Source organism: Dendrobates tinctorius, unplaced genomic scaffold (assembly GCF_039654945.1).
Source record: "Dendrobates tinctorius isolate UK_male_01 unplaced genomic scaffold, ASM3965494v1 ptg000143l, whole genome shotgun sequence".
Lineage (NCBI taxonomy): Eukaryota > Metazoa > Chordata > Amphibia > Anura > Dendrobatidae > Dendrobates > Dendrobates tinctorius.
In genome coordinates, this window is record NW_027361810.1 from 8,954,564 (window position 1) to 8,969,355 (window position 14,792).

Below are 14,792 nucleotides of genomic sequence, written 5' to 3' on the forward strand. Positions count from 1 at the left end.
TACGTATACGGTCTGCAATGTTACACGTAAAGGAACAAACCAGGCAAAACATAAATGTGCAAAGTACAGGAACCGACAGGGTGGAGCACAATACAGAGATTCAAAGGAGATCAGAGAGAATCCTTGTGTCATGTTTCGCCTCTCCAGACCCTAAAAGTGTGCCAGGGATGACTTTTCTCAAAAACTGCCCCCCAAATGGATTTTTAAACTACAGGTGTGGTTCATCTTAGTACATGGCCCTCTACAAAGACCTGTGCGTATTTTGGAAGGGATTTTGGAGATGACAGAATCCCTTTAAGGCCGGGGTCACACTTGTGAGAAACTCGCCCGAGTCTCGCTTCTCAATACCCGGCACTTGGGACTGGAGTGTGCGGCTGCATGTATTTCTATGCAGCTGAGTGCTCCTCTCCCGAGTGCCGGCGGCAGTGCTGGCTATTGAGAGTTTCTCGCAAGTGTGACCCCAGCCTAAAGAGGACTTTATTAGTTCCAAAATCATATTCTTACCATATACACTACAGGTTGCATTTTACAAGAAGCAGCAGGATTAAAAAAAAAAAGCTGATGAAATAAATAAGCGGTAATTAATATAGGGAGTGTAATTAGCATGAAGCGCACAGGGGAGAGGTGTATGACGGCCTCTCTACAGCTGAGCGCATCGCCTTATATGGCAAATACGGCTTGTAATTTAGCAGCGCAGAGCCAGGGACAAAGGTCGCTGCACCCTGTCAGGAGAGTGTACAGGTACAGGTGCACACTGCAGGTCTGCTCTGCTCTCCTGACAGCCGGCCACACCTGACAGACGCCCAGGTAAGCTCCTTTCCACCAGTCCCCATTGTCTCCTAGGAACAGTTGAATTTTTGTTTCACTGTAAACAGCAGCAAAAGCTGATCTTAGGCGCAGAGATCTAACCCACAATGAATGTTCTATGTGGGCTCCGCTTCTAAAAGCTTCACCTGCACTGATACATTGTGGCAAACTGTCAGGACAGGAGAGAGGTTTGTGCTGCTGATGTGCTTAGCTCACAGAGGATTGCGTATATTGGGTACAACTGTAGCAAAATTATTAGGCTTTACAGAGATATGTATGGGTGAATGGCTACATTGTAAAACATTTTCTGCTATCACAAATTAGGATTTTTGCACCAAATTCACAATCGGTGGATCTTGCGCATTTTAATCTGAACTAATAATGGATTGAAAATAATTTCTGCTGTTTCGCCGCATTGAATAACAGTATGGAGATAATTTATGCATTATATCTACTGATCTGTCAGATCCAGGGTCTGTGTACCTCAAATATATAAATCCTGTTGAACATCTTTGAAAGCTATGATCAGTCCTATCTATATAGAATATTATATGGATTGACAGGCCTGACCATAGCTATATGGACATACATATATTGGAATTCTATAGTTTTTTCATCATTCTTTTACGATAAGTCTACTGAACCTCAATATTAGATCAGGCCAAGTTCTAATACAAAGCAAAAGAGATTTGCAGCACGACCTGTTATGCCAAGGCAAGGATGTACATTGATTATAATTATACAAATATTGCAGCCCCCTCTGGTTACCCGCACATAGGGTTTCAGGGGCAGTAAGAGCTCTGCAATCAACTTGGCTTTGGATGACTAATGATAGGAAGAAGATTGCAAGGGCCCTACAATGTTTCCCATTCATTACAAAGAGCTACCCATAACTTACTTGGATACAGTTGTTTACATTGTGAAGCTGAGATTTGTAACACTGTAGATACTGAGTAAATAAACAGTTTCCTTTCATTCATTGCATTCACTTGTATAGTTAGCTGCTCTCTTTCCTGATGCCTGATATTGCCGTTTTGTTCTTTTTGTGATGAACTCCCTGTTTCCTCAGTGCATGGTAAGTACAGCCTAAGGGCTTGTTCACACGGTGTGGATTTTGCTGTGGATCCGCAGGCATTGTACAGTACAATGCAAATCAATGAGATTTAAAAAACGCAGTGCACATGCGCGGTTTTAAATCTGCAGCATGTCAATTCTTTCTGTGGATTCCGCAGCGGTTTGACCTCTGTTCCATTGTCCAGGTGTCAAACCACAGGGGAAAACTGCAGGTAAAACCGCAGGTCACTTTACCTGCGGTTTTACCTGCAAATCCACGTGGAAGAATCCGCAGATGATTCCGCACTGAGTGTATTCACCCTTAAGCTGCATTTAGAAATGTCAGTTATTGTAATGGAAGCCTGACGCATTTCACTTACTTCTTGGTTGTATCTCTCATCAACTTCAGTAGGTGACAAGTCTAAGTGATTATCCATCATTATAGCTATAACTTATAAGATTTGAATAAGTGTTCTGACAGTATTCTGATAATTGCACAAATAAGTGTGACACTTTTGGAATCGAGCTCTTTCAGTTGTCTCTTTCAAATGGAAATATAGACTTTGTAAAGTTGTGATAAATATTAAAGTTCAGACAGACACCAGGGCACAGAGATGATACCCCCAGATCCTGAAGGACAGGTGTAGCCTACTGAAACCTGTGGTTACTGCACACTCTAAGAACATAGGTATCCTCTACATCTCCAAGATTCTTTTTCCTGATAACTTGGTAAAACCATAAATGACTCCCATCATTTTCTTTTGCTGAATGTCCATGAGCAGCTTAAAGGGAGCGTCCAAGCGTCCACCTTTGAACTTCATTTTACAGCTCCTATTGTGTATAGATAATTTGTGCATGAGGAACTTGTAAATAAATTGCATTTCTTATCTTGTCACAACCTATATCATAGATTACAGTGTCAGTCACATTCCTGCATGCTGTCAGTGGAAACTGTCATCAAGCAATTGTCAGACATTCCTTGAGGAACTTAATTGAACTCTTCTCATACAGCAGCCAGTTATCTACATCAGATGAAAGAGTAAACTCTGAAAGGAGTTTGAGTCAGCAGAGAGGGAATTACACCTCTGAGAATACCTGCACCATTTTAAAATAAGTTCTGAAGTATAACAGAAGAGTAACACAGCACAGGATCAGTGATGTAATGTATGTACACAGTGACTGCACCAGCAGAATAGTGAGTGCAGCTCTGGGGTATAATACAGGAGGTAACTCAGGATCAGTGATGTAATGTATGTACACAGTGACTGCACCAACAGAATAGTGAGTGCAGCTCTGGGGTATAATACAGGATGTAACTCAGGATCAGTGATGTAATGTATGTACACAGTGACTGCACCAGCAGAATAGTGAGTGCAGCTCTGGGGTATAATGCAGGATGTAACTCAGGATCAGTAATGTAATGTATGTACACAGTGACTGCACCAACAGAATAGTGAGTGCAGCTCTGGGGTATAATACAGGATGTAACTCAGGATCAGTGATGTAATGTATGTACACAGTGAGTACTACAGCAGAATAGTGAGTGCAGCTCTGGAGTATAATACAGGATGTAACTCAGGATCAGTAATGTAATGTATGTACACAGTGACTGCACCAACAGAATAGTGAGTGCAGCTCTGGGGTATAATACAGGATGTAACTCAGGATCAGTGATGTAATGTATGTACACAGTGACTGCACCAGCAGAATAGTGAGTGCAGCTCTGGGGTATAATGCAGGATGTAACTCAGGATCAGTGATGTAATGTATGTACACAGTGACTGCACCAGCAGAATAGTGAGTGCAGCTCTGGGGTATAATACAGGATGTAACTCAGGATCAGTGATGTAATGTATGTACACAGTGACTGCACCAACAGAATAGTGAGTGCAGCTCTGGAGTATAATACAGGATGTAACTCAGGATCAGTACAGGATAAGTTATGTAATGTACAGTGGTGTACGGAAAGTATTCAGACCCCTTTGCATTTTTCACTTTGTTTCATTGCAGCCATTTGGTAAATTCAACAAAGTTCATTTTTTTCTCATTAATGTACACTCTGCACCCCATCTTGACTGAAAAAAACAGAAATGTAGAAATTTTTGCAAATTTATTAAAAGAAAAAACTGAAATATCCCATGGTCGTAAGTATTCAGACCCTTTGCTCATTTGCTCAGTATTGAGAAGTACCTTTTGAGCTAGTGGAGCCATGAGTCTTCTTGGGAATGATGCAACAAGTTTTTCTCCTTTGCCTCATTGGGGGACACAGGACTGTGGGGGTATGCTACTGCCGCCAGGAGCCTGACACTAAGTGAATGAAAAAAAGGTTAGCTCCTCCTCCGCAGTATACACCTTCACCCTGATTGCTGGCGAGACCAGTTCGGTGCAAAAGCAGTAGGAGATGAAAAACACGGACAAAATAAACCTTAATGCTGGCAACAACATGTCTGGAAAGACCCACCTTTTATCATAAATACATATTAACAAGCAAAAAAAGAGCCAATTGGCTAACAGGGTGGGTGCTGTGTCCCCAGTGAGTGTCTCAGAGAAAAGGATTTTACGGTGAGTTATCACAAAAATCCCTGTTTCACCCCTGGATTTGGGGATCCTCTGCCATTCTTCCTTGCAGATCCTCTCCAGTTCCGTCAGGTTGGATGGTGAACGTTGGTGGACAGCCATTTTCAGGTCTCTGCAGAGATGCTCAATTGGGTTTAGGTCAGGGCTCTGGCTGGGCCGGTCAGGAATGGTCACAGAGTTGTTCTGAAGCCACTCCTTCATGTGTGTTTTTTTTTGTCAGCAAACTCTATGCGGGCTTTCATATGTCTGGCACTGAGAAGAGGCTTCCTTCGTCCCACTCTGCCATAAAGGCCTGACTGGTGGAGGGCTTCAGTGATAGTTGACTTTGTGGAACTTTCTCCCATCTCCCTACTGCATCTGTGGAGCTCAGCCACAGTGATCTTGGGGTTCCTCTTTACCTCTCTCACCAAGGTTCTTCTCCCACGGTTGCTCAGTTTGGCTGGACGGCCAGGTCTAGGAAGACTTCTGGTGGTCCAAAACTTCTTCCATTTAAGGATTATGGAGGCCACTGTGCTCTTAGGAACCTTGAGTACTGCAGAAATTATTTTGTAACCTTGGCCAAATCTGTGCCTTGCCACTATTCTGTCTCTGAGCTTCTTGGCCAGTTCCTTTGACCTCATGATTCTCATTTGGTCTGACATGCACTGTGAGCTGTGAGGTCTTATATAGACAGGTGTGTGCCTTTAATAATCAAGTCCTATTAGTTTAATTAAACACAGTTGGACTCCAATGAAGGAGTAGATCCATCTCAAGGAGGATCACAAGGAAATGGACAGCATGTGACTTACATATGAGTGTCTGAGCAAAGGGTATGAATACTTATGACCATGTGATATTTCAGTTTTTCTTTTTTAATAAATTTGCAGAAAAATCTACATTTCTTTTTTTTTCAGTCAAGATGGGGTGCAGAGTGTACAGTGATGAGAAAAAATGAACTTTTTTGAATTTACCAAATGGCTGCAATGAAACAAGTGAAAAAATTAAAGGGGTCTGAAAACTTTCCGTACCCACTGTATGTACACAGTCACTGCAACAGTAGAATAGTGAGTACAGCTCTGGGTATAATACAGGATGTAACTCAGGATCAGTAATATAATGTATGTACACAGTGACTGCACCAGCACAATAGTGAGTACAGCTCTGGAGTATAATACAGGATGTAACTCGGGATCAGTAATGTATGTACACAGTGACTGCACCAGCAGAATAGTGAGTGCAGCTCTGGGGTATAATACAGGATGTAACTCGGGATCAGTAACGTATAATACAGCTCTGGGGTATAATACAGGATGTAACTCAGGATCAGTAATGTAATGTATGTACACAGTGACTGCACCAGCAGAATAGTGAGTGCAGCTCTGGGGTATAATACAGGATGTAACTCAGGATCAGTAACGTATAATACAGCTCTGGGGTATAATACAGGATGTAACTCAGGATCAGTAATGTAATGTATGTACACAGTGACTGCACCAGCAGAATAATGAGGCACCAGCAGAATAATGAGTGTAGCTCTGGGGTATAATACAGGATGTAACTCGGGATCAGTAATGTAATGTATTTACACAGTGACTGCACCAGCAGAATAGTGAGTGCAGCTCTGGGGTATAATACAGGATGTAACTCAGGATCAGTAATGTAATATGTACACAGTGACTGCACCAGCAGAATAGTGAGTGCAGCCCTGGAGTATAATACAGGATGTCACTCAGGATTAGTACAAGATATGTAATGCATGTATACCGTGACTTTTTTAATGTAGTAATGATAATCTTTATTTTTATATAGTGCTAACATATTCTGCAGCGCTTTACAATTTGCACACATTATTATGTAGATGAGTTTTACCTGTTTCCCGTAATATGGAGCTCACAGGTTCTTTTTTTTTTTTTTTTTTTATAGCTCAGTCATTATTTATATTTTACTATCAGTTCATTGAAAAATCAAATAATTCTCGTGATGTAGGCTGCCATTGTGGGGGTAGTAGATGTAGAAATCTTTGCAGAATTCTACCATCTATGATGCCGTCATCTTCCGCGCTGCTGATTATGAAGTAAATGTATACGGACATTAGATTCAGATCATTTATTTCTATAGAGACCATAATTGTTGTGTCATATCCTGAATCTATCATAGATTCAATTTTAGGTTTATTTTCAGGAATTTTGTTAGATCTTATGTGTATGGTGTGAAGGGCGGATAACAGTCAGCGTATAATACTACATTCCCCTATAATGGCCACTGCAGGGGAAATTCCTCATCTACGACCAATCCCACAACAATCCGCTCCCATATCAAAAGGATTTCCCATGATGTAATAGATGTGATGCAATACATTTCATTATTGCTATGGAAGCAGTAAACATAATCTATGGAGCAGTTTAAAGAAATTACTTAGGCTAGTTTCACATTAGCGTTTTTTTGCGCAGCGCATCGGGCGCATAAAAAACGCAAAGAAAAACGCAAAACAAACGCGCGTTTTTTTAACGTCATGCGCACGCTGATGTGTAAAAAAAACGCAGCGTTGTTTGCGTTTTACATGCGTTTTTTGCATGCGTTGGCGTTTTTTATGCGCATGCGTTTTTAAGTGTGACGTTTTTTCCATTGTCTAGAGAACATTCTAGACTTGTTTAACTCAAAAACGCATGCGCAAAAAAACGCAAGCGTGCGCAAGACCATGCGCACGCATGCGTTCCCATAGGCTCCAATGTGGTGTTTTTGCGCATTCCGTGCGCAAGCGTGCGCATGCGTTTTTTTGACGAGACAGGGCGGAACCAAAAATGCAACATGTTGCGTCTGGCGCGCCTGGCGCAAAAGACAAAAAAACGCATGCGCACGAAAACGCAAGTATGCGCAAGACCATGCGCACGTCATGTTAAGTATAGGTGCGCAGTGCGCATGCGCACGGGTGCGCACGATGCGCTGCGCACAAAAGCGCTAATGTGAAACCAGCCTTAGCAGATGAAATTTCCCTTTTAAATATGAACAAAATCATCAAAATAAGTTTTAAAACATCTGTCTGCTTTGGATCGTGACTACTTATACTGTATATATATATTTTAAAAAGTGCACCCGTTAATGATGGGTGTGCAGCAGACTGAACCTCAGCGATCAGCTGCGATTTGTGCTCGAACTTGTCAGGAAATGGGCCATTCTTCTACAGCGCCACCGCAGGAGAAATATAGTATGGCACTGTCCTCACTGAAGTCAGGGAGCTGTCGGTATATGGCAGAGACATGTCGGATCCTCCAGGGTCATCGCCGCTTCACTAATCGGTGGAGTTGCTCCGGTTGTCATGTTGGGAGTTGTCCTTCTCAGGTCCAGACTATGTCTTCTTCCAGATACCGTACGTGGGACAAGTGTGGCCCTAACTGTCACTCCCACATGGGGACAAATTCCTCTCCTGTCCGGCCCTGAAGTCTTATAACCAAGGTCAAAGTATCATTTTAATTATTACACATTAATAGATGAACGACTTCATAATTACATTTAGAAAAGTGCGGAGCATGGGAAGACAGTATCGCATGATAGGATTAGATACACAGCTCAGCAGACAGTATCACACAGAATAGGATTAGATACACGACTCAGCAGTCAGTATCACACAGGAGAGGATTAGATACCCGGCTCAGCAGTCAGTATCACACAGGAGAGGATTAGATACACGGCTCAGCAGTCAGTATCACACAGGAGAGGATTAGATACCCGGCTCAGCAGTCAGTATCACACAGGAGAGGATTAGATACACGGCTCAGCAGTCAGTATCACACAGGAGAGGATTAGATACACGGCTCAGCAGTCAGTATCACACAGGAGAGGATTAGATACACGGCTCAGCAGACAGTATCACACAGGATAGGATTAGATACACGGCTCAGCAGTCAGTATCACACAGGAGAGGATTAGGTACACGGCTCAGCAGACAGTATCACACATGAGAGGATTAGATACACGGCTCAGCAGTCAGTATCACACGAGAGGATTAGATACACGGCTCAGCAGTCAGTATCACACAGGAGAGGATTAGATACACGACTCAGCAGACAGTATCACACAGGAGAGGATTAGATACACGGCTCAGCAGACAGTATCACACAGGAGAGGATTAGATATACGGCTCAGCAGACAGTATCACACAGGAGAGGATTAGATATACGGCTCAGCAGTCAGTATCACACAGGAGAGGATTAGATACACGACTCAGCAGTCAGTATCTCACAGGAGAGGATTAGATACACGGCTCAGCAGTCAGTACCACACAGGAGAGGATTAGATATACGACTCAGCAGACAGTATCACACAGGAGAGGATTAGATACACGGCTCAGCAGTCAGTATCACACAGGAGAGGATTAGATACACGGCTCAGCAGTCAGTATCCCACGGGAGAGGATTAGATACCCGGCTCAGCAGTCAGTATCACACAGGAGAGGATTAGATACACGGCTCAGCAGTCAGTATCACACAGGAGAGGATTAGATACATGGCTCAGCAGTCAGTATCTCACAGGAGAGGATTAGATACACGACTCAGCAGTCAGTATCACACAGGAGAGGATTAGATACCCGGCTCAGCAGTCAGTATCACACAGGAGAGGATTAGATACATGGCTCAGCAGTCAGTATCTCACAGGAGAGGATTAGATACACGGCTCAGCAGTCAGTACCACACAGGAGAGGATTAGATATACGACTCAGCAGACAGTATCGCACAGGAGAGGATTAGATACACGGCTCAGCAGTCCGTATCGCACAGGATAGGATTAGATACACGGCTCAGCAGTCAGTATCGCACAGGAGAGGATTATATACACGGCTCAGCAGTCAGTATCGCACAGGAGAGGATTAGATACACGGCTCAGCAGTCAGTATCGCACAGGATAGGATTAGATACACGGCTCAGCAGACAGTATCACACAGGAGAGGATTAGATACCTGGCTCAGCAGTCAGTATCACACAGGAGAGGATTAGATACACGGCTCAGCAGTCAGTAGCTCACAGGAGAGGATTAGATACACGGCTCAGCAGTCCGTATCACACGAGAGGATTAGATACACGGCTCAGCAGACAGTATCACACAGGAGAGGATTAGATACACGGCTCAGCAGTCAGTATCACACAGGATAGGATTAGATACACGGCTCAGCAGTCAGTATCACACAGGAGAGGATTAGGTACACGGCTCAGCAGACAGTATCACACATGAGAGGATTAGATACACGGCTCAGCAGTCAGTATCACACGAGAGGATTAGATACACGGCTCAGCAGTCAGTATCACACAGGAGAGGATTAGATACACGACTCAGCAGACAGTATCACACAGGAGAGGATTAGATACACGGCTCAGCAGACAGTATCACACAGGAGAGGATTAGATATACGGCTCAGCAGACAGTATCACACAGGAGAGGATTAGATACACGGCTCAGCAGATCGTATCAAGCATGTTAGGATATGCACACACAGTTTTTAGTTTTTTAAGAGCTTTTTTGTTAAATAAAAAAGAAACACACCTAAAATAACCTTGAAAAGTCCTGGAACACTTTTCCTATTCATTTCTATTGTAATCCCACTGTGTTGTCCACATGTTCAGTCTTTTGAGCATTTTTTCCTCTTCATCTTTGGAAGAATATGTGATATATATATACTCTGTGCTCGCTGGGTTGTCATTACATTTAGCACATAATAGTTGCTGCAGGGCCGGGTGTATACATCTATATACGGCCATGATTATGTGCAGGATACGGCTTTACTGCTGTGTGTATATAGATCCTGTGTATAAATGGCGTTGTGTGGCATCACTTTGTGTATTTCCTAGCAGTAGATGTGAGCACCACGGTGACAACACACGACTCAGACACCGTGGGAACTGAAGTATTATTATTCCCGGCTCGGGTGTGAAGATGATGGGACGTTCAAAGCAATGAGGAGATGTGTGAAAACTGCCTAAAATAAAATCTGTCTCTGTTACCCATAACAACCAATCAGAGTGCAGCTTTTATTTTACCAAAGCAGTGTAAAAAATGAAAGCTGCAGTCTGGTTGGTTGCTATGGGCAACAGGGAACAGATGCAGTAACTGAGGCCTACTTGTTTACAACCTTTTTTACTCAGTGGATCCCATAAACCCAGTAGTCAATGGTTAATTTGGCCCATCTAAACCTCAGTATTGTGAGCACAGGGGAGACTGCAGGATAATTATACCGGCAGCGATGCCAGCTCCTTACTGGGAAGATTATATGGCCAAGTGTAAAGATTCCCCAGAGAAATGATCGTCACCCGGCAGAAGCATTTGGGGCTTTTTCTTTTAAATTTGAAGATCAATAATGTTGTGCACATTCTGAGTATTAATGTGCAACTACAAGATCGCATCAAAGGAGAGACCTTCAGCGCTGGACGTGTTCATGGTCGTGGCTAAAAAATGTCGTCTAACACGACCACACGGCGATGTGTATGATCGGCTTCACTGATCCGAACGGCAGGCACAATGTCAGCAAAATTGCTAAGCACTCCCTGCCCCCGGCCGCACCCGTGCTACAGGAGGTCACACTGACGGACAGTCCGTGAGCCGTATACACCGGTATATTATATGGGTTTATAATCGTACACGTTACTCATGGCCCGAATCCTCATTTCAGATTCCCAGGTGACTTGTGATCATAGAATTCTCCATCATGCCGGATCTTACGGAAAAAGTAACCAAGACCCTGAATAAAACCACCCCAGGACTGCAGATATGGAGGATAGAGGTAACTGTTATTATTAGCATTATTGCATCTGGGTTTGGTGCCTGAGTTCCTGGTGTCCAGGAGATTGAAGATTTAGTCGCAGGTGTCCAGGAGTTTGGTGCCCAAGTTCTTAATGACCAGGAATTTAACGACCTTGTGTTTGGTGTCCATCTGTTTAATGGTCTAGTTCCTAATATTCAGGAGTTTAATACCTTAGTCAGTGAGTTTGTTAATTCCTGGTGTCCAGAATTATGGTTTCCTAGAGTGCTGTTGTCCAGAAATTCCTAGTCCCTGGTGCCCAGGAGTTTAGTGCTCCAATTCCTTGTGTCCAGGAGTTTCCTGTCCTAGTCCCTGGTTTCCAGGAGTTTGCTTCCCTAGTCCTTGGTGGTGTCCAGGAGTTTGCTCCCCTAATCCCTGGTGGTCATGTGTTTGCTGCCCAGGAGTTTGGTGCTCCAGTTCCTGGTGTCCAGGAGTTTCCTGCCCTAATCTCTCTTGTCTGTCCTAGTACCTTATAGCCAGGGGTTTCCTGCCCTAGTTCCTTGTGTCCAACAGTTTGGCGCTTTAGTCTTTGGTGTTCCTGAGTTTGGTGCCCTTGTCCAGGAGTTCCCTATTCTACTCCCTAGTGTCCAGGAGTCCTAGTGTCTACCCTAGTCCCTGGTTTCCAGGAATTTGGTGCCCTAGTTCCTTGTGTCCAGGAATTTGGTGCTTTAGTCCCTCTAATCTCTAATCCCTGGTTTCCATGAGTTTGCTGCCCTAGTTTGTGGTGCTCAGGCGTTTGGTTCCCTAGTTCCTTGTGTCCAGGGGTTTCCTGCCCTAGTCCCTTGTGTCCTGGAGTTTGGTGCCCTAGTTCCTTGTGTCTGACAGTTTGGCACTTTAGTCCTTGGTGTCCCTGAGTTTGGTGCCCTAGTCCAGAAGTTCACTAAACTAGTCCCTGGATTCCAGGAATTTGGTGCCCTAGTTCCTTGTGTCCAGGAATTTGATGTCCTAGTCTCTGGTGTCCACAAGTTTCGTGCCCTAGTTCCGTGTGTCCGGGAATTTGGTGCTTTAGTTCCTGGTGTCCAGGAGTTTGGTTCCCTTGTCCCTGGTGTCCAGGAGCTTGGTGACCTAGTCCCTGTTGTCCAGGAGTATGGCGCCCTTGTGCCAGATGATTAGATATCTCTCTGCTCTTGAGTGCTTCTCTATCCTAATCTATATCACATTGGAAGCAGAGAATGCCTCCATGCTCCCTGTCTAGGCAGTAGGACACCAGAACTTCTCTTCTCTCCTAGAAGGCCCTGATATGACTGTGTTCTCCATTGCTATTCTATTTATCTATTTTTGCTACCCATTATTCCATTTCTGAATTTTGCTCTTAGGCCATGGAGATGATTCCTGTTCCAGAAAAATCATTTGGAAACTTCTTTGAAGGAGATTGCTATGTCCTCCTCATGGTGAGTACAGTCCTCACGTTGGCTAGACTGCTGAATACAATGGTGTCCACTTCTCATTCACTGACAGGAGAGCTTGAAAATGGTGACTGGAAAGTTGCATAACTTTCTCTTATACATTTCTATGCTCCTTTTAGAGTTGAGCGAATATATTCAGAATCGGTTGCCGAATCTGAATTTGCCATATTTGTGCCATATTCGGGCCGAATTTATATTTGACGATCGATCCCGAACGTATTCGGTCATTTCTACTCCCATTGACTCCAATGATGTTACGCTGTGTTCAGCGAATATGCGCCAATCGTAGTCGGAACCGAATTTTGAAAAATTTGCTCAACTCTTGTCCTAATGCCTGTTTGTTTTTTTATTATTCGTTTATATACATGTGACTCCTGAATTCCCTGTATTCCTCCACACCAGACCCATAAGACCAGCAATAACTTCACATACGACATCCACTTCTGGGTCGGGAACAATTCATCTTCAGATGAGCAGGGAGCTGCCGCCATCTACACCATACAGATTGATGACCACCTGGGAGGAGTCGCTGTCCAGCACCGGGAGGTTCAGGGATACGAGAGCGACACATTTAAGGGATATTTCAAGCAAGGCATAGTGTGAGTGTTACCATCATGGCGAATTTCATGTTAATTTGAGGTGATGACATCGAAGACGAATGCACAAAAGCTAAAATCTTAGTTATCCTCATTTGCCTTGGGTCTGGGGAGCAGGAGCTGCAAAATGGTAGAAGGCTGAAAAAAGTGTGACCAGCGCCTTTATATTTTAAAGTTACAGCTACGATTACATCTTATAACAAACTGTGACTGTTCACTTCATATCAGATACAAGAATGGCGGCGTAGCCTCTGGACTGAAGCAGGTGGAGACCAACACGTACAACGTAAAGCGTCTGCTACACGTCAAGGGGAAGAAGAATGTATTGGCTGGAGAGGTGAGTATTGAGTTTCCTATTAAAATTAGTGGATGTAATCTGAATTATTTTTTTCTGTTATTTTTAATGGCCTTTGGCTCTGTCTTGAGTCATGGTGAATTAATGGATGAACGAACTTTGTAGCCTAGATAGGTCTCCCGGGTCTTCTCCACCATTATCTTTATAGTATCAAGCCATCAGGTCGCTTTTCTTCCTCTTCGCCCTGTTCCTTCTATTCTTCCCTCCATGATGTTCTCTAGTGATCGCTCTCTTCGTATGATGTGTCCACAGTAGACAAGTCGTAGCTTGGTGATCTTTGCCTTCAGTAACATCTCTGCCTTCATTTCTTTTTCTTGCTATCCATGGTACTGATAACATGATAAAATGAGCGTAGACTTTCCCAACCACTTCCTTATCACACCAATAAATGTGAACATTCAAAAAGAAACAACTTGGTAACAAAAGAACGATTAAAAATACACTGCTGTTTTGTGCACGCAGATGCAATGTAGACTTTTGTGTCTCAATGTCTTCAGGGTATAAATGAATCCTAAAACCGGCCCATTTCTTTTATGGTCTGTGGTTTATCAAATAGAGGGGTCTCTGTCCAGCAAATAGAGGGGTCTCTGCCTGGCCAAATAGAGGGGTCTCTGCCTGGCCAAATAGAGGGGTCTCTGTCCAGCAAATAGAGGGGTCTCTGCCCGGCCAAATAGAGGGGTCTCTGCCCGGCCAAATAGAGGGGTCTCTGCCCGGCCAAATAGAGGGGTCTCTGCCCGGCTGCAGGATCAAACGACACAAGATTATTTTGTAGTCTGTAACCATGAAGACACATAGGTCTGCACAGGAGCTGTGCAAAAACTAAAAAAAACAGTACAGTAGATTTTTAATCAGGCCTATTATATAATTATGCATATAAGATGCATCAGACCAGTCCAAAACCAGTCACTGGTCGAATGACAAATTCTTCCAAGAAAAATAGGAGAAAATTGGCTCAGCAGCCGTCAGAGAATGGAGTCTTTCATCTCAACTCGCATTATCAGATTTTTCTTGTAAAGATCTGAACATATTTATATGTCATTAAATCTCATCTATCTATCTATCTATCTCTCTATCCTACCTCATATCCATCAATCACTCAGTCTCTCTTTTTATCTAGGTCCCTTTTGAGTGGGCCAGCTTTAATACTGGCGATGTCTTCTTGGTGGATCTTGGGAAGCTGATCATCCAGTGGAATGGGCCTGAGAGCAACAGGATGGAGAGACTGAGGGTAA

The 14,792-nt window shown here is 43.6% G+C and overlaps 1 protein-coding gene across 1 annotated transcript in view; it reads left to right on the forward strand.

The window, feature by feature from the left end:
• Positions 1–663: 663 nt before the first annotated feature.
• VIL1 (villin 1) overlaps positions 664–14,792 on the forward strand; it is a 39,577-nt gene continuing 25,448 nt past the window's right edge. The window contains exons 1-6 of the mRNA XM_073545394.1: positions 664–807; positions 11,075–11,185; positions 12,520–12,594; positions 13,012–13,208; positions 13,434–13,542; positions 14,678–14,788. Coding sequence (XP_073401495.1) covers positions 11,111–11,185; positions 12,520–12,594; positions 13,012–13,208; positions 13,434–13,542; positions 14,678–14,788 — 567 coding nt within the window. The 5' untranslated portion in view covers positions 664–807; positions 11,075–11,110. The remainder of the gene's footprint in view (positions 808–11,074; positions 11,186–12,519; positions 12,595–13,011; positions 13,209–13,433; positions 13,543–14,677; positions 14,789–14,792) is intronic.